The sequence below is a fragment of the Mustela putorius genome, unplaced genomic scaffold, assembly GCF_011764305.1.
Source record: "Mustela putorius furo isolate JIRA1106 unplaced genomic scaffold, ASM1176430v1.1 tig00000083_pilon_pilon_pilon, whole genome shotgun sequence".
NCBI classification, from domain to species: Eukaryota; Metazoa; Chordata; class Mammalia; order Carnivora; family Mustelidae; genus Mustela; species Mustela putorius.
The window spans coordinates 24026044-24045596 of record NW_025421273.1 but is presented as its reverse complement, the minus strand read 5'-3'; the positions used below and the strand labels follow the sequence as shown (position 1 = coordinate 24045596).

General features: G+C 37.4%; 1 protein-coding gene across 1 annotated transcript in view; it reads right to left on the bottom strand.

Moving 5' to 3' along the window:
• The window catches only part of NCAPG (non-SMC condensin I complex subunit G), a 53393-nt gene extending 39193 nt beyond the window's left edge, over nucleotides 1-14200 (bottom strand). Inside the window, exons 1-8 of the mRNA XM_004773410.3 lie at nucleotides 13945-14200; nucleotides 12810-13013; nucleotides 11909-12137; nucleotides 9162-9307; nucleotides 8799-8883; nucleotides 6970-7162; nucleotides 6358-6507; nucleotides 1523-1663 (exon numbers count right to left, since the gene is read on the bottom strand). Coding sequence (XP_004773467.1) covers nucleotides 1523-1663; nucleotides 6358-6507; nucleotides 6970-7162; nucleotides 8799-8883; nucleotides 9162-9307; nucleotides 11909-12137; nucleotides 12810-13013; nucleotides 13945-14055 — 1259 coding nt within the window. The 5' untranslated portion in view covers nucleotides 14056-14200. The remainder of the gene's footprint in view (nucleotides 1-1522; nucleotides 1664-6357; nucleotides 6508-6969; nucleotides 7163-8798; nucleotides 8884-9161; nucleotides 9308-11908; nucleotides 12138-12809; nucleotides 13014-13944) is intronic.
• Between the last annotated feature and the right edge of the window lie 5353 nt (nucleotides 14201-19553).

Genomic DNA, 19553 nt, shown 5'->3' with positions numbered 1-19553 from the left:
AATCAAATTTTCAGATAGTGGGCACCTGGGTGGCTCAGTGGGTTAAAAAGCCTCTGCCTTCAGTTCAGGTCATGGTCCTGGGATCGAGCCCCATATGTTGGGCTCTCTGCTCAGCAGGGAGCCTGCTTCTCCTCTCTCTCTCTCTCTCTCTCTGCCTGCCTCTCTGCCTACTTGTGATCTCTCTCTGTCAAATAAATAAATAAAATCTTTTAAAAAAATTTTTTCAGATAGTATCACTAGCCCTCTCTGTAATAGAGATTTTTTTTTTGACAGACAGAGATCCTAAGTAGGCAGGGAGGCAGGCAGAGAGGGAGAGGGAAGCATGCTCCCCGTTGAGCAGAAAGCCCAACACAGGGCTCGATCCCAGGACCCCGAGATCATTACCTGAGCTGAAGGCAGAGGCTCAACCCCCTGAACCACCTAGGCACCCCTGTAATAGAAATCTTTAAGCAAAGTCTGCAATTTTATTGATTTATTCTGAAAAAATTGAATGTATTTCCATATATATGAACAAAATGGATACAAACTGCACAGGAAACACCTATATGCATATTTTTGCCCATATACATATGGGCAAATATATATATATATATGTATATATATACATATATAGTACATATATAGTACAGTACAATTCCAGAAATACAGTACAGTACTTTATTTTCTCTTCCTTATGATTTTCTTAGTAACATTTTTTCTAGCTTACTTGATTATAAGAATATGATATATAGTACATATAATATAGAAAATCATGTTAATCAACTGTTTACATCAATTTTTATGTTATGCTTACTGGTAAAGCATTTAGTCAATAGGCTATTAATAGTTTTGGTGGGTTTTTTTTTTGTTTTAAAGATTTTATTTATTTATTTGACAGAGAGAGAGATCACAAGTAGGCAGAGAGGCAGGCAGAGAGAGAGAGGAGGAAGCAGGCTCCCTGCTGAGCAGAGAGCCCAATGCGGGGCTCGATACCAGGATTCTGGGATCATGATCTGAGCCGAAGGCAGCGGCTTAACCCACTGAGCCACCCAGGCGCCCCAGTTTTGGTTTTTTTAAAAGATTTTATTTATTTATTTGACAGAGAGAGAGATCACAAGTAGGCAGAGAGGCAGGCAGAGAAAGAGAGGGAAGTACGCTCCCTGCTGAGCACAGAGGGCTCTATCCCAGGATCCTGAGATCATGACTTGAGCTGAAGGCAGAGGCTTAACCCACTGAGCTACCCAGCCACCCCAATAATTAGGTTTTTGAGAGGTCAACAGTTTTATGTGGATTTCTGACTCCACAGAGGTGAGATGGGGGATATACATATGCGTGTGCATACACACACACACGTATGTATACACAGAGAGAAAGGGTGTATTTCCTGCTAGATATTACACGTATAAGAGGAAAAAGAAAACTCTATTGCACTATAGAGAGCTAGGTTAAATGTAAATATATTTAATCATACTGTAACAAGAATATATTTCAATACAGGATATTAAAAGAGCAAATTGGGATGAGGATTAATATTTAGACATACCTTCCTCCTTCTTCACTTGTATCCAAAGACTTGATAATTAGAATCAACTGTTGACCTATAAATTCTTTTGACATCAAATTTCCAATATAGGAAAAATCATTTTTCTTTTCATCTTCCACAACTGGGATACTCTGAATATAACTAAAACAAGCAGAATAAATAAAATGTAAAATCTGTTTAAAAAAAACATTAAACAGGTCCCCCATGAGGTCAGAAAAGGGTCTTTTTCAATTCATATAACTTCAACCAAATGGATGTTTATACCATGTTATACTAATTTGGCCTAAAGAATAAACTCTATGCGGTTGTTATGAACTGTTGCAAACTTATGGGCTTGAATCAGAAAGAATTTGGAAAATATACTTATTAAAGATTCAAATTTCTTATGGGAAATTTTCAAAAAGCACATATTTATGTCTCTCAAGTTGGTGACATTATTTCAATGTAACCAGTATTCTCAATTAGAGTCTTGGATCCCTTTAATAAAAACTCAATTTTTCTTTTAAAGATTTTTATTTATTGAGAGAGAGAGATAGCACAGAGGAAGAGTGAAAAGGAGAAGTCAAGTCCCCGCTCAGCAGAGAGCTCAATGTAGGACTCCACCCCAGGACCCTGAGATCACCACTTAAACCAAAGACAAATGCTTAACCAACTCAGCCACCCAGGTATCCCCGCCTTTTTTTTTTTCCTAAGATTTTTTTTATTTGACAGAGCAAGGGGGGCAGCAGGCAGAGGCAGAAGGAGAAGCAGGCTCCCACTGAGCAAGGAGCCCAACATGGGGGTAGATCACTGGATCCCAGGATCCTGGGATCATGACCTGGGCCAAAGACAGACGCTCAACCAACTGAGCCACCCAGGCGCCCCTAAAAACTCAATTTTTCATAAAGAGCTAGTCTTCACTCATCATCCCTAACTGACCATTATTCTTTTGCTTAAAAGTAATAATTAATACTAATTATACAAGTTATACAGGAATGCAATGACCTTTTAAAAAATCAGAAAAATAGAGCCTCATGAATTTGTATTATCCTTACTTAGAGGCCCTACTAATATCTGTATTGTTCTTATTTTGTGTAGATATTCCTAAACAAGTATCATCAACTACCCTTTTATTCTTACTATCCCTGCTCAAATTAAGGTCTTTTATAAGCCTCACCTAGATAAAATTCAACAGCCTACCAAAAGATCTCTCTTTTTGTGTGAACAAAAGGCTACTTAAAGGTAGAATTAAGAGTTTAAGCTTACACAATTTGGTGCCTTTAGGCTGAAAGTAATATGAAAAACAATCCTGATGAAAAACGTCATTTTTAGAATGTCAACTGGGACGCCTGGGTGGCTCAGTGGGTTAGGCCTCTGTCTTCGGCTCAGGTCATGATCTCAGGGTCCTGGGATGGAGTCCCACATTGGGCTCTCTGCTCAGCGGGGAGTATGCTTCCCCTCTCTCTCTGCCAGCCTCTCTGCCTACTTGTGATCTCTCTGTCAAATAAATAAATACAAATCTTTAAAAAATAAATTAATAAATAAATAAAATGTCAACAAAAATCAAGTTATAAAAACTGCAGAACTATGTATGATGAATAAACTGACTCGCCTATAAAATGATAACCAAGAGTAAATAAAAGGTCACAAATCTCTGGCCATGAGATTAGGACTTTCAGTGGTATCAGCACTCTTTGGGTTCTAGGATAAAACTAAAAGAAAGAAGCTAATAATTATCAAAATCATTAGCTTAGAGTTCCTGGTTTCTGACAGGCTATAAAACCTTCACTCATCTTTGAATCCTTCCCTCCCATTTGAGTACCTTACCACTCCAGCTTTAGCACAATGCATAGCATCAATAAGTTTTTTAAAAATAATTTTTTAAATAAGTTCAGAGTAGTTGTTTCATTAATAGAGTACAAATCTCAAACTGCATAAATACAACTTAAAATGGACCCACCAATTTTAATTACCATGATATAATTTTTTTAACCATTTTAAAACACATTCATTACAATGAAGAGCACTCAAGAATAAGAAAGCCTTTTCCTAAAGCTCTCTTCAAGAATTTATACTTAAGGTCACTTTCTAAAACTTGTGTTGGTGTCTCTTTTTCTTCCTCATATTTGGCAAGCCTAATTTAATATCCCTGATTTCTTCCTTTACAAGAATACCTCAGGTAACCCGAAATTGTTTCATATCAGAATTCTGAATACCTCTTTCTGCTACTATATGTCTGAAAATACTTCTCTCAGATTATGAGGAAGTAATTTTTCCATTTAATTTTGTTTCTGTACCTGAATAAGCTAATCCTATCTAGTGATGTTGCTCCAAAAAGAAAGCCATTCTATTTCTAAGGCATTCTTTCAATAATAATTAAAATATAATTTTCAAAGTTTTCTTCTTTATAAATGAAAAAAAGTTGATTAAAAAGTTACCTATTTCAAAACTCACAGATTAAGTGACAGAGGAATTATAAGAATCCCTGACTTCTCAGAGCCAGGGGAAGCAAGCTCCTTACCTACGGATTTCAGCAATCCTGTGAAGCAATCCTTGAGGAGAGGCTCTCCCTCTGTTACTTAAATATTTACTTCCTCATATTTTCTTTTACTTTCTATAAGCATTTACTACTTTTATATTAATTCATATTATTGAGCATTGCATCAAACTCATTTTGGACATACTGCAACATGGCCCAAACAGCATTATAATGAACACTCTAATTAAATAGTGACATCTGAAACAATTACTATTGAAACAGTAGAGATTCACACATATTTTTTATGATGTTACTATCAACTCAAGCTGTAAGTTTCCATTTTGGCTCACATTTAAGATATTTATCTTTGATTCAATATTTTGCCTACAAATTAAAATGCATTTATAGTTTTGCCTCCTAACTTATGTGGAATCATTATAAGCAAAAGCAGAATACTACATTCCACATAAAGAGAATTCAGGTCTATAATTCCTATTATATGGAAAAAGCTTTTTAAAAAATGCATCAAGGGGCGCCTGGGTGGCTCAGTGGGTTAAGCCTCTGCCTTCGGCTCAGGTCATGATCCCGGTATCCTAGGATCAAGCCCTGTTCTCTGCTCACAGGGAGCCTGCTTCCTCCTCTCTCTCTCTGCCTGCCTCTCTGCCTACTTGTGATCTCTATCAAATAAATAAATAAAATCTTTAATTAAAATAAAAAATAAAAAATGCACCCAAAGCACAAAGTTAAAAATCTACACACCAAAATCTACCAAAATATACGTAACTTTTGGCCCAGCAATTTCACTTCTGGGAATCAACCCCATAAAAATCCCAAACATACATAAAATGTATAGTTAACACAACTTTATCAGTGAAAACTGGAATCACACTAAACATCCATTAACCAGAGAAGTAAATTAAGCACTGCCATCATACTATGGGATAATATGTTGTTAAGAGTGTGGTAAATTTATGTGCACCAACATATAATGATCAGATATAAGAGGTTGGGAAAAAAACCAAAAATATGTATTGTGTGCTATGTTTAAAAAAATTTACATAAATTTTTAAAAAATTATGTATTTTAATATATGTGCAAATAAATGTAAAGAAAGAGGTCTGAAAGTGTATATCCTAAATTGATGACTCAGATAAATGGGATTAGGAGATGAAAAAAATTCCATATTTTTCTTCTACATATTTGAATTTTGACAAGAATTGCATTCATGTTTGACTTAGTAATTTTAAAGTGAAATGAGAATAATAATCTTGGAAAAGCTTTATAAAACAAAAAGCTAAATAGTGAAAGTTTTAATTAATATTAAACTAGCCACCAAGGTTCACCTTATCAGTTGGAAAAGTATGGCCCATGCACCAGATACGACCTGCTGCTTGTTTTCATACAGCTTGTAAGCTAAGAGTTTTATATTTTTATTTTTTTAAAGATTTATTTATTTATTTATTTGACAGATATTGATCAGTAGGCAAAGAGGCAGGCAGAGAGATGGGGGGAAGCATGCTTCCCGCTGAGCAGAGGTCCCGATGTGGGGCTCTATCCCAGGACCCTGAGATCATGACCTGAGCGGAAGGCAGAGGCTTAACCCACTGAGCCACCCAGGTGCTCTAAGTTTTACATTTTTAAATGGAAGCTTGTTTACACATGGATGTATACACAAATACATTTGAAAATATATACAGATGTGGGGCGCATGGGTGGCTCAGTGGGTTAAACCTCTGCCTTTGGGTTAGGTCATGATCTCAGGGTCCTGGGACAGAGCCCCGCATTGGACTCTCTGCTCAGCAGGGAGCCTGCTTCCCTCTCTCACTGGGCCTACTTCTGATCTCTCTGTCAAATAAATAAATAAAATCTTTTTTTAAAAAAATGTAAAAAAAAGAAAATATATACAGATGAAAATTATATGAAATTAAAATTTAATGTACTTATAAGTAGAAAAAAGTTTTATTGGAAAACAGTTACAATCATTCATCATATATTCTCTGTTTTTGAACCCCCACAGAACTGTCATTACGACACAGGTCTACAGACGAAAATAGTTACTATCTACCCTCAGAAAAGGTTTGCCAACCAATTTCAGAGTTAACACATCCTCATTATCAACTTTATGGAGAAATGTTCATAATCACATCCTAACGGTTTTAAGGAATGTCCCTAAACATTGACTTTTTACTCTTTCAGTGTACTGTCCAGCACAGAATGTTCTTCAGAAAGACTCAATGTACATTCCTATTTATCCCTACCTAGCCAAAAAATGATTTTTAATTGACCCCCAATCAAGCATGACTTTGAAAGAGAGGGCTAGAGGGTTGACACAGGCAGGAACAAAAGTACAATTCAAACAAAAAAAAGAAAATTTTACCTTAGTAAATACTCTGCATATACTATGGGCTCTGGCAGAATCTGCTCCAAAAATTCTTCACCCTCATCTCCTTTCGATTTCATGTATTCACAAAGAACACGCCAATACAAAGCATTTTCAGGAGTCAACGTTTCTGTTGGAATCAGTTTCCTTCATTTAAAAGGGAGAGAATAAGAAAAAGAAAAATCTTAAAGTTAAAAATTTGAATGGATATAAAAAATGGGAAATAAAAAGCAGACCTGATTTAAAACTAGCATCCTTTTAATTTTCAAAGTCATTATCTTATCCACCCACACACAAATGAAAATATTTAGAGAAAAAGAATCAAACAAGCAAACATACAAGAGGGAAGCATGTTGTTGGACTTTCCATGGTAAGCTAATGCAAAAATGGGGAAAAAAAAGAATGCAGTTCAAGTAGTCTATGATAAGGTAGTGAGTTCTTACACAAGGAGGATAAAAGAGAAAAGTCATCAACTAGAGCAAAGAAAACACAAGTGAGGTAGACAAAAGCTTTTGAAACAGTCTGAAGTAATCAGAAAAGGACTAGAAAAGAACTAATTTTAATTGTAGAAGTTCCTGAGCATCACATTTCAAGTAATGAATAATATACCTGCCATCGTTATTTTTACAGATTTCTGCCAGTTCATTAAGAGGAGTCACTGAAAATAAGGCATTAAGAACAGAGACTGCCACTTCAGACGAATTTTCCACATCTAACCGATGAAGTAACTCTAATATATTTCCTTCAGTGAAACGTAGCCAGCCTTGGAGAAGATGCTTCTGCACTGCTTGTTTCACAGCATCTGTTAAGTCATTTGAAATATAAGTGAACAGAGGCTCCCTCTAGCTTCTATTTCCTATATTTTGTCTGTATTAATTACCTTTTACCAGATTAATGTTAACATAAAACCAACATTTATAATAAAAATGAGAAGAGACTAAGAACAAAGAGAAATACTGAAGAAAAAAATAAAGGTACAATAATATTGCAAAAGTCACAATGCTGCTCACTTCTAATGAAAACGGAAAAGGCCCAAACCCAAATGCTCAACCACTATCACAGCCTACAAAAATTTCTGCATTCCTTCTCCACAGGGTTCACGGACTACAGTGTTAGTCCTAACATTATGATAGCAATTTTATTACCCGATGCCTGACTTCTTCTATTACATGACTGCTATTTGCAGAAGTGAATCATACAAGCATGTATCACTGAACAGACTTTATTCTTAGTTTTTAGTCATCCTCCCAGTCATTAGTCTGCTGACAATGTTTTAAAACTCAAGTTTTCTTGCTATGGCAAAATTAAGCTATCTTAGTCTTCTCATGGAGTTTGGAAATTTAAAATATATGATTCCTCGGGGCGCCTGGGTGGCTCAGTGGGTTAAGCCTCTGCCTTTGGCTCAGGACATGATCCCAGGGTGCTGGGATCGAGCCCCACATCAAAGTCTCTGCTCAGCAGGGGGCCTGCTTCCTCCTCTCTCTCTCTCTGCCTGCTTCTCTGCCTACTTGTGATCTCTGTCAAATAAATAAATAAAATCTTTAAAAAAAAAAAAATATATATATATATATATGATTCCTCATCATTCCTGTAAGCAGAGTCTCTAGTTTTAACAGAGAGAAAAAGGAAAAAAAGGGTGCCTGGGTGGCTCAGAGGGTTAAGCCTCGCCTTCCGCTCAGGTCATGATCTCAGCATCCTGGGATCGAGCCCCGCATCGGGCTCTCTATTCGGCAGGGAACCTGCTTCCCTCCCCGCTTTCTCTGCCTGACTCTTTGCCTACTTGTGATCTCTCTGTCAAATAAATAAAATCTTTAAAAAAAAAAAAAAAGGAAAATTATGCTACTCTGATCATTCCTAATTTCTGTTTCCATAGCATGGCACACATTCCTATCAAGATATACACAAAGGGGAGAGTGCCTGGGTGGCTCAGTCCATTAAGTGTCTGCCTTCAGGTTAGGTCATATTCCAGGGATTCCTGGGATTACGCCCAGTGTCAGGCCTTCCTCCTCAACCTAAGTGGGAGGTCATCTGCTTCTTTCTCTCTCAAATACCAAAAAAAAAAAAAAAAAGAAAAAAGAAAAAAGAAAGAAAAAGAGAAGAAAAGAAATACACAAAGGGAATAGATAGTACTTCTTTATATGAGAGAGAGTTGAAAAGAGTTTCTGCCCTACCTCTGATATAAATTAGCTATATAGCCTTCAGATATAGTTTCTTCATCTGTAAAACACAGGAAAATTTTTTAAAAAACACCGCTCCTTTAACTACCAGGATCTTTAACCCTTTGAAATGTTTTCTACATGATGTAACCAGCTAAACTTTGACAGGCCAAGTCAATGACAAGCTTACTTGACATAATTAAGGACACATGCTTTCTAAATCTTCAAAATCTACTACAGCAAAACCTAGTGATGTTTTGTATATACAGAAGTCTATCTTACCTGATCTGTCATTAAGACCTTGTTGAAGGAGCATTACTCTCTGAGCAATGGACATAGCTCTCATATGAACCTTTTCAGCTAAAACCTTAAAGAGATAGTAATGATAATAAGGTGGTCATTAAACTCAACAGTCTACATATTTCATAACTAGTAATATTTCCATCTAATAACCCAGAATTTCCAAAACAATTTAATATCTGGTAACACATTCAATGTAATAAGAATCTACCTAAATTATCTATACTCTCCATCCATAAAAATCTCATAAAAATACATAAAAATTGAAGAAATCATTATTACATGCCAAATATTTTTCAAAAATATTTTAAGAATATGTCTACACAAGTTACTAGGCCTATTTACCTGATAAGCCAGCTTTCTGACAGCCTCCTTTACATCCTTGGTACGCTCCACAATTTTTGCCAAAGTCTTTGCTGATGGTGCAATACATGATAACACAGCACGCCTAACTTCTGGATTTGAATCATTTTCAATCAAAGTAACATATGCTAAAAATAGAGCAATACATTTTAGTACACTAAAGAAATATTATCTATTTAACCACAGTCATAAGATAGCCCACATTTTGATATCTGACAACATGTTTTATAAAGATATTCATTTTGGGGGCACGTGTCTGCCTCCAGCTCAGGTCATGATCCCAGGGTCCTGGGATGGAGCCCCACACCAGGCTCCCTGCTCAGCAGGAAGCCTGCTTCTCCTTCTCCCACTCCCCACCCCCACTTGTGTTCCCTCTCTTGCATGGTCTCTCTCTGTCAAATAAATAAATAAAATCTTTAAAAAATATTCATTTTTTAGTCTTACACATTTAATTTTAGCGAAAGATTTTTCTCTGCCAATTTCCTCTAAAAAATAGAATAAGAGGGGTGCCAGAATGGCTCAGTGGGTTAAAGCCTCTGCCTTCGGCTCAGGTCATGATCTCAGAGTCCTGAGATCGAGTCCCACATCGGGTTCTCTGCCCAGTGGGGAGCCTGCTTCCTCCTCTCTCTCTCTGCCTGCCTCTCTGCTTACTTGTGATCTCTCTCTGTCAAATAAATAAATAAAATCTTTAAAAAAAAAATAGAATAAGAAATTTGTCAACAGACTAGGCACAAAGGCTAAAACTAAAAACAAAGAGCCCTAAAGATTATGGAAAATCCATCAATAAGATTATGTCTTTGCTAATCAAGATCTAGAAGAAAGGCTAGCATAGCAGGCAATATATTTTAAAATAATAAGGCTTTGTAAAAAAAAAAGTTCCGTTTTACTCCCTGAAACCAAATCCATTCCCTGTATGTAAATGTTTATTCACCCTTACTTTTCAAATTTTCCCCAGTTTTTTTTTTTTTTAAGATTTTTATTTATTTATTTGACAGAGAAAGAGAGAAAGAGAGATCACAAGTAGGCAGAGAGGCAGCCAGAGAGAGAGGGGGGAAAGCAGGCTCCCTGCTGAGCAGAGAGCCCGATTCGGGGCTTGATCCCAGAACCCTGAGATCATGACCTGAGCTGAAGGCAGAGGCTTAACCCACTGAGCCACTCAAGCGCCCCTTTCCCCAGTTTTATACTTAAGTACATGTTGACTATTAAACATTTATTTTATACAATATTATGTGTACCATTTAACACCAAAAAATATTAATCAAAACTGACTATTGGGTGCCTGAGTGGCTCAGTGGGTTAAGCCACTGCCTTCGGCTCAGGTCATGATCTCAGGGTCCTGGGATCGAGTCCCGCATCGGGCTCTCTGCTCAGCAGGGAGCCTGCTTCCCTCTATCTCTCTCTCTGCCTGCCTCTCCGTCTACTTGTGATCTCTCTCTGTCAAATAAATAAATAAAATCTTTAAAAAAAAAAATTAAAAAAAAACAAACTGACTATAAAGCTAGTAACAAGGACAAAGAGAAAAATGAACATGTGCCTGAAACGTCATAGATAGGCATATATGGAAAGGTGGAATATGGTATCTTTACAAGCCCAGAGGCAGAGAAAAATTTCTTAAACAAAAGAAAGTGCAAATCAAAAAAAAGAAAAGAAAAAAAGCACAAGTCATAAAATCAGAGACTGATTAATTTTGACATTAGTAATTTCTAACAGAAGATATCCCAAAGAGGTTGAAACAAAGAGCCATCTAAAATTTAAAAAGATCTACAATTCATACAACTCCAGAATTTCTTTCCAAAAATGAGAACACATTAATAGGCATTATATAGAAGAAATACAGCTGACTGTTAAATATATGAAAAGATGCATAAAAAGGATATATATCACACACACAAACAGATAAACAAAAATTTTAAAATCTGACAATATCTAACACTGGAGAGAATATGGATCAATGAATGTTTTTATGTATTGTTACTGGGGGTATTAATTGGTAAACTGTTTTGTAGAACACTTGTGTCTTATCTAATAAAGCTGAATGTGCACATATGCTAATAAGTCCACCCTAGGTATATATCCCAGAAAACACTCTTTAACCTGTGCACCAGAAGCCATGATAAGAAGTTCATAGCAACAACACCATTTTTGCAGAGCAAAATAACTGGAAACCAGATGGTCTGTCATTATTAGAAATAATTAACTGTGTTACAATTTATACAACAGAATGCTCTAAGACAGTAAATATATCAACATGGATGAATGTTATAATTATAAATATATTATTGGAAAGTACAGAAAAGTATGACTCATATAGCACACAAAAATGACAAGCAAAACTTTTTTAAAGGTACACACATGTGGTTAATTGTTTAAACAGAAAGACAAGAGAATAATTAACCCAAAATTCAGGATAATCATTAACTCTGAGGGAGACTGGGTGGGACATAAGGTAGACTTCAAAGGCACTGATGATGCTCTATTTTTTTAATTTGGGTGGTGGCTACCTGGGTATTTAAAAAAATCATACATATATTAATATAAATTATATATATAACTTGGTTACATATATAAACTATAAATACATATATAAATTAAATATATATACATATATATATGTATATATATTTGACCTATACGATTTTACATAGAGAGAGAGATGGGAAAATAAAGCTCTCTACACAGAATTTAACAAAGTCAAGGAAATGAAAAAGAATTTAGGAAGTTACACCTACCATTAACAACAGGACATTCATCATCTTTGGGATCCTGAAGTCGTGAAAGGGCCAGAACTGCCTGTATCCTCACATTTGGAATTTTATCTTTCAATCTAATAAGCATGGCTTCATTAATTTTATCAAACAAATCATCATCAATCTGGGCATTTTCTGGCATACTTCCCAACAGCTTGTTTATGAGCTGGCACACTCTAAACCTAACTGCATTGCTGTTTGCTTCATGAGACTGAAATGGGAACAAATCACAATTTATTTACAATCACATATCATTTGAATTTGTTTAGAATTCAGAAACTTACTAAAGTTCTTCATTACTAAAATAATTCATTACTTGCAGAGAAACTACAATGCTACCTTTATCCATATGCATACTAAAAGTCTCACAATACACACAATATAAGCTAAATTCCAAGAGCATACTTCTCTTTGTAGTAATTCTTACTTTACTTCTAAAACAGAAAACTCATTTAAAATGCTCTGAGAACTGGCTAAGAGAGATCATTAAAAACTTAATACTGCAGTTATTTTAAGTCCATATTTTAATCTCAATGACAGTTCTAGTATTTCCTACAAAAGGCAGAGACTCATTCACAGACATTTTCTCAGTTAATAAATATTTCATTCTTGGGGCACCTGGGTGGCTCAGTAGACTAAGCCGCTGTCTTCAGCTCAGGTCATGATCTCAGGGTCCTGGGATAGAGCCCCACTCCCTCTCTGCAGGGAGCCTGCTTCCCCCTCTCTGTCTGCCTGCTTCTCTACCTACTTGTGATCTCTCTCTCTCTCTCTCTGTAAAAAATAAATAAATAAAGATTTCATTCTCTAAGACATATAAACTCCCATGGCCCTTTTAATATGCAAAATTTTCTACAGCACTTCCCCAAAGCTCCAGTTTTCATACCTTTAAAAGAAAGGTAAACAAATAATTTAAAATGCCACCATCTTCCTCTTCCTCATCATCTTCCGTATCTGACTGGTGAAATGAAGTAACAAACTTGGCTGCAAAGTCTATTACTCTTTCCACGGCTGGTTCACGTTTATAGACCACCATACCATATTTAAGATAATGAACAAACTCCTCATGAAAAACTGTTTTAACATCCACCTGAAAGACAAAGAGAAACCCTTCACAAACTGCACTGATACAATCCCTTTTTCCCAACAGTACCGGAAGAGTGCTGAAAGCCCTAGTCATAACTCAGAAAAACTAAAATCATTATTTAGTGAACTCTCAGTTCAGTTTCCAAACTATCAAAGAAAAAACAAAAAAAAAAAAAAAAACAAAAAAAACAAAAACAAAAAAACCCTGCACAAATTTCTCTCCAGAAAAATGTACTTTTCCAAGGAAAACAAATGTGAATATTGACAGTGAAAGGATTCCTTTGACTCTTAATACCCTTGAATTCTCAATATGCTTGGTGCCAGATTAGTAAAAATAAGCTTCCTCATGAAACCACCCAAAATCGACAATGGCTTTCATATTTTACATTTAGCCTTAATTTTACACAGCAAGTACCTTTTCACATCCTATCTCACATCCTTAAACCCGAGTATATTAACTTAGTTTTTCTTGGACCTCAAAATAATTTATTTTCACGAAAGTCATTGTCCTATTCTTCTCAAGGCACCACTCAAAAGAGTAGTTACATAAATAGAAAGATCCGGGTCTTAATGGTTAATTTGTTATTCGGTGATTCCATTCAATTTAACTGTGAAGACTCTGGCGTTCCTGATGTGGGCGGTGACCTGAGGGACAGCAACCGCTGAACCTCCCCGTTCGGTTCCACCCAGCGGCGCCACACTTGGCGCCTGGTCCGCCAGGTGCTCGTAAACGTTGCTTTCCAAATTCACAAAGATTTAACGGTCCGCGCCGGAGGCTGCTGGGGAGAGGGGGTGCCCGGGCGACGTCGGGCAGGCCTCCAGGCCTCTCCGAACTGGTTCAGAAGGTTGGAGTCCGGAAGGTCATGGGAGGCTCCTGGGGGAAGCTGGTCCCAGGGGGGCGAGGGGCGGCGGCCGAGCCCCCGGGCCGCGCTTACCGTGCGGTAGGTGCGGCTCAGCGCCACCACTAGCTTCGCCTGGTTCTGGTGCGGCTGCTGCGCCAGCTGAAAGGCCTCCTTAACCGGCAGCAGCTTCTTCTCCGCCCCCATGGCAGCGGGACCCGGCCGGGACGAGCCTCGTCTGCTGCGGGCTGCAGGAGCCCTACAGAGCGCAGGTCAAGGATACAAAATCGCCTCAGGTCCGGGTTCGGCCCGCGGCTGAGCACCCAGGGTGCAGTTACCGCCTGAGCATTCAAATAACTCCCGCGGGAGAAGGAAATACCGCGAGACTGCCGCGGGAGCGGGAAGAGAGAGGGCCACCTCCCTCAAATGAGGCACTTTGGACGCATGCGCTTAGGACCTGCGCGGCGGTTTTGCGAGTGGGAAGTGGCGTTTGTAAGAGGATCGTCGCCTTGCCCGGAAGTGGTATCGGACACCTGCCGGAGGGCGGTTTTGCCGTCCAGACAGAGATAGTGGTGCCAGGCCTATCCGGGTCGTGCCCCTGGGCGTGGGGCGAGAAAGAAGAAAGGATCTTCTATGGGTGAGAACAGGGAATCTGCTGAGGGGAACAGTTTCTGCTCCGGCTAAATAGGGGAGCTGGGGATGCCAAGCGTAGGGGTTCGTTTAGAGATCCATCGAGAAGGGGAGAGGGCGTGCTGGAGGCTGGGCAGCGGCCCGGCCTCCGCCGAGAAAGCAGACGTTCCCGATCTGCTGAGTTACGAGGTCTGCTGAGGGAAGCGCGCCTCCGTCATTTTCAACTTTCTCGGACGGCGGCTGGTGGAGGGTCTGCAAAAGGGAGGCAGTCTGGGAAGAGCTGTGAAGAGAGGCATGATTTAATTTAGACCCAGCTTATTCTAGATGCACCAGCTCCCGAGGCCTAGCTACCGAGGTGCATAACGACAGTGTATTCAACAAAGGAGAACACGGGATGGTGTTTAGGGTAGTGGTAAAGAAAAAGAAATTTGGAATGCCTTCCAGGAGGAACTAGGTCTTTAAACTTTAAAAAAAAAAAAAAATGGAATTATATCAGACAAAAACATCTCAATACTCACAGCCAGCTAAAGAAATAGATTATTGAGCCGCCTGCCTTTTTCCAATTGAATTACCTTCTCTCTCCATCATTAACAGCTCTTCTGAAGTCAACTGTTTTATGTATTAATGACATATGAATAAGTCTCTGAAAAATACATTGTTTTCATGTTCCAACATTATATAAATCGTCATTTGCAAACAAAATAGTCCTTTGCAACTTGCTTTTTTCAATTAGTATTGTTGTTGAGATTTATTCATATGAATACTTTCATAATAATAACTTACACCTTATTTGCCAGACACTTATTCTAAGCACTTTAGTTCATTCAGCCCTTACCAACAACCCCGATAATGTAACTTCTAGCTCCTTTTAAGATGAAGAAACAGAGGCACAGATAGGTTGCGGTAGTATTCTGTTCTATGGATATTTGATAATTTATTCACCCATTTTCTTGTTTCGTATTATACATACGACACTGTAAGTATTCAAATGCTAAAGTAATGAAATGGTTGCATTTAGGCTGCCTATAATTTCAGATTATCAAGAGGTCTAATTCAGGGGCGCCTAGGTGGCCCAGTGGGTTAAAGACTCTGCCTTCGGCTCAGGTCATGGTCCCAGGGTCCCGGGATCGAGCCCCACATCGGGCTCTCTGCTCCGCGGCGAACCTGCTTCCTCTCTCTCTCTCTCTCTGCCTACCTGGGATCTCTATCTGTCAAACAAATAAATAAAAAAAAAAAATCTAATTCAGAAAAAGCAAAGAAGTATGAGTATTTTAGGTTAATCAGCTGGAGCAAAAGCGTAGAGGCTGAAAAACATGGGATATACTGCTAACACAAGTAGCTAAATGTAAAATGCCTGGAAAGCTATGGAGAAAGAAAGCTGGAAATGGCATTAAGATATTAGCCAAGTATATCCAAGATATTATTTCAACATGTAATCAACAAATTATTAATGGAATGATTTACATTCTCTCTTTTTTTTTTTTTTTTTTTTTTTTTTTTTTGTCTACTTAGTCTTTGAAGTTAAGTGTTATTTTACACTAGCCACATTTTGGGTGCTCCATAGACGAATGGGGCCAGTGACTACATTATTTGATAGTGTGAAACAGTTATTATTTTGAGAACCATTGTGTATGCCATTTGTTTTTCATGTAAAATTGGCGGACTAGAAATTAGAACAAACTGACATTTAGAGACATTTTTCTTATTTTGTGGCCTTTAATTGCTCAGCTTTTTTATTCTTTGGGTCCTTACTACCTGTTCCTCTGACTCTGAAGTTTCTAACAATATTATTTCCTTTACTGTATTTTATTGGATGATCTCTCCACTAATCAGAGAGGACTTTGTATCATTTTGTCAGATACTGAAGGATGAGGCATCTGGCCACCAGAGGTCAGCCTAACTATACTGATTAACTTTTTTTAGGCTTTAGTAACAAGGTTTTGTTTAGTATTTTTTGACCATTATAATCTGAAACATAAAAAAGAAAGGTGGATCATAAAATGAAAAGGCAACCTTTGCAAAGTATATTTCCCCTAAGGAGTTAATATCCAAAATATATAAGAAAATCCTACAATTTAATAAGTAAAAAGCAAAAACCTAATTAAAAAATAAGCAAAAGACCTGAATAGACATTTTTCCACAGAAGACATACAGCCAACAAGTATATGAAGAGGTGCTCAACAACACTAATTACCAGAGAAATGCAAATCAAAATTTCAGTGAGATATCACCTCACACCTGTTGGGATGACTATTAGCAAAAAATCGAAAGATAACAAGTTTTAGTGAGGATGTGGAGAAAAGAGAACCCTTATACATTTTGGTGGGAATGTAAATTGTCATAGCCATTATATAGAGAACAGTCTGGAGTTTCTTCAAAAAATTAAAAACAAATACCTATGTGATCCAGCAGTCATATCTAGGTATATAGCCAAAGGAAATGAAATAACTTTCTCAAAAGATGTATCTGCACTCCCATGTTCATTGCAGCATTAGTCACCATAGCCAAGATATGGAAACAACATAAGTGCCCATGAATGGATGAATGGATAAAGGTGTGATTTATATATAATGGAATACTCTTTAGTCTTAAAAAGGAAGGAAATCCTGCTATTTGCTACAATATGGGTCAGCCTGGAGGATATTCTGTTAAGTGAAATAAGCCAGACCCAGAAAGGCAACTACTGTATAATCCTACTTATATGCAGAATCAAAAAAAGTGAAACTCATCGTAACAAAGAGTAGAATGGAAGTTATCAGTGGCTTGGGGGATGGAGGAAATTGGGAGACATTGGACAAAGTACAAACTTTGAGTTATAAATTCTGGAAACCTAGTGTACAGCCTAGTGACTATAGTTAGTAATAATGTATGTATACCTGAAATTTGCTGAGACTGGATCTCAAGTGTTCACACCACGTGCAAGAAAATGGTAACTGGGGTGTTGGATGTATTAGTAACTTGTTTGCGGTAATCATTTCACGGTATATACATAAAACATCACATTGCACATGTTAAATATATGTCATGTACCTCAATAAAGCTGAAAAAAAGTTGCTAATTAAACATCCTAGTCTCACTGCCTTAAAGCTTACCTGTTTCTTCAGTTTTGCTTTTAGTTTTGTGGGAAAAAACAAGTGATACCAACTATGGGAATAAATGTCTTCCTGTTCTGGGTAAACTTAGTTTAGTTGGAGAAATGACAAAAGTGAAGATTTTGTAAGGTAAGGCTATGTAGTTCTGAAATTATGGTAGTCACTCTTTAAAGGTAAATTATAGGTAGGAGTAAATGCAGTAGATGTGGTTAATTCAGTTTTGATGTGGGAAAATGATACACATAGAATGTAAAGGAGTCCAGTGATGGGTTCACTCTAGAATTACATATGCCTCCAAAGAGTCTTTGTCAAAGTACAGTGGGCATTTTAAAGAGTGCTTTGAGTAACACAGTAACAAGAATAGCTCAGTAATAATCTTGCAGTGGAATCTAGTAAAGATGTAGCAATATTGATTCTGCTTTAACAATTTCTTTCATTTGTCTTTGTGCAACATATTATCCAATCACCTGAATATAATTTGAGAATTTTTGTCTTCATAGAATAAAAATAGAACATGCTTGTATAGTTACTTAGAGCAGACCTTTGTCATCTCTCATTTTCTTTCAAAAGACTTACTAAACTGTAATATATGCCAGACATTTTGGGGAACAGAAGTAAAGAGAATGTGTAAAAACCAGAGAAATGTTCTTTAGAGGAATATTGACCTGAAGCCATTCCATATGTTATTAGCACAGCTTAGTATGTATTTGAAACTAGAGATTTTACTAACTCATTTTGAAAATCAGTCCTACAGAATGGCACAAATGGGATATTGATATTTTGGTTTTTTGCTTTTTACATTTAGAGTTCTGCCTTTAGTACATCTATGTTGCTATGTATACTTTAGTGTGCTTTTACCACATTTTGCTTATCCATTCCTCCAGTGATGGAAACCTAGGATGCTTCTTACCAGCAAAAATGAAGCTTCAGAATACATGTTGGTCTTAATGGAGAATTTCTTTACTGTACACACACACACACACACACACACACACACACAAGTAGAATTGCTGAATCATGAGATGTGCAAGAGTTTGGCTAAATGGTGCAGCCAGATTTCTCTTCAGAAAAATTACCCCAGGCTATAATATTACCAGCAGTACTGGTTCCTACAGGTGTTGTTCCTTTGTCTCCTCTCTAACACTTAGCATTGTCTCCAGCTTTCTAATTTTTACCAAGTAGAATAGTGTGATAACTCTTAACTCATCATATGGCTAATGACCAGTTGATTTTTCTCTTCTGTAAATTGAATATTTTTGTCCTTTGCCCTTTGTTGAGGTTGCTATCTTTTTATTGTGAATTTGTAGTCAAGTTGGTTCTTGTTATCTTTGATCCAGAAATAATTAATGTTGATGTATTTGAAAACCCCATTTTTTGGTCATGTGCTTTATGTTTTTTTCATTTTAAAGTCTCCCTGCGGGATGTCTGGGTGGCTCAGTCAGTTGGGCATCCAACTCTTGATTTCGGCTCAAGTCATGATCTCAAGGTGATGGGATCAAGCCACACATGGGGCTCTGTACTCAGTATGGAGTCTTCTTGTCCCTCGCCCTCTGCTTCTCCCCCCACACACATTCACACTCTCTTTCTCTCTCTCTCTCTCTCTCTCTCTCTCTCTCCCTATCTCTAAAATAAATAAATAAAATCTTAAAATAATAATAAAAATAAGTCTTCCTGGCCTCAAGTCATAATGATATTCTATATTCTTGTATTATATTCTTTTAATGTCATAGTTTACCATTCTCACTTAGGTCTTTCATCCAACATGAGTCCTCCTTTGTATGTAAAATTATATAGGTATATATACAGTTTGGTTTTTTCTTTATGTAATAAGCCAGCTTTACCAATATTTTTTTAAAGGATTTATTTATTTGACAGAGGGAGAGAGATCACAGGGAGGCAGGGAGGCAGGCAGAGAGAGAGGAGGAAGCAGGCTCCCTGCTGAGCAGAGAGCCTGATGCAGGAATCTCTGCTCAGCAGGACCCT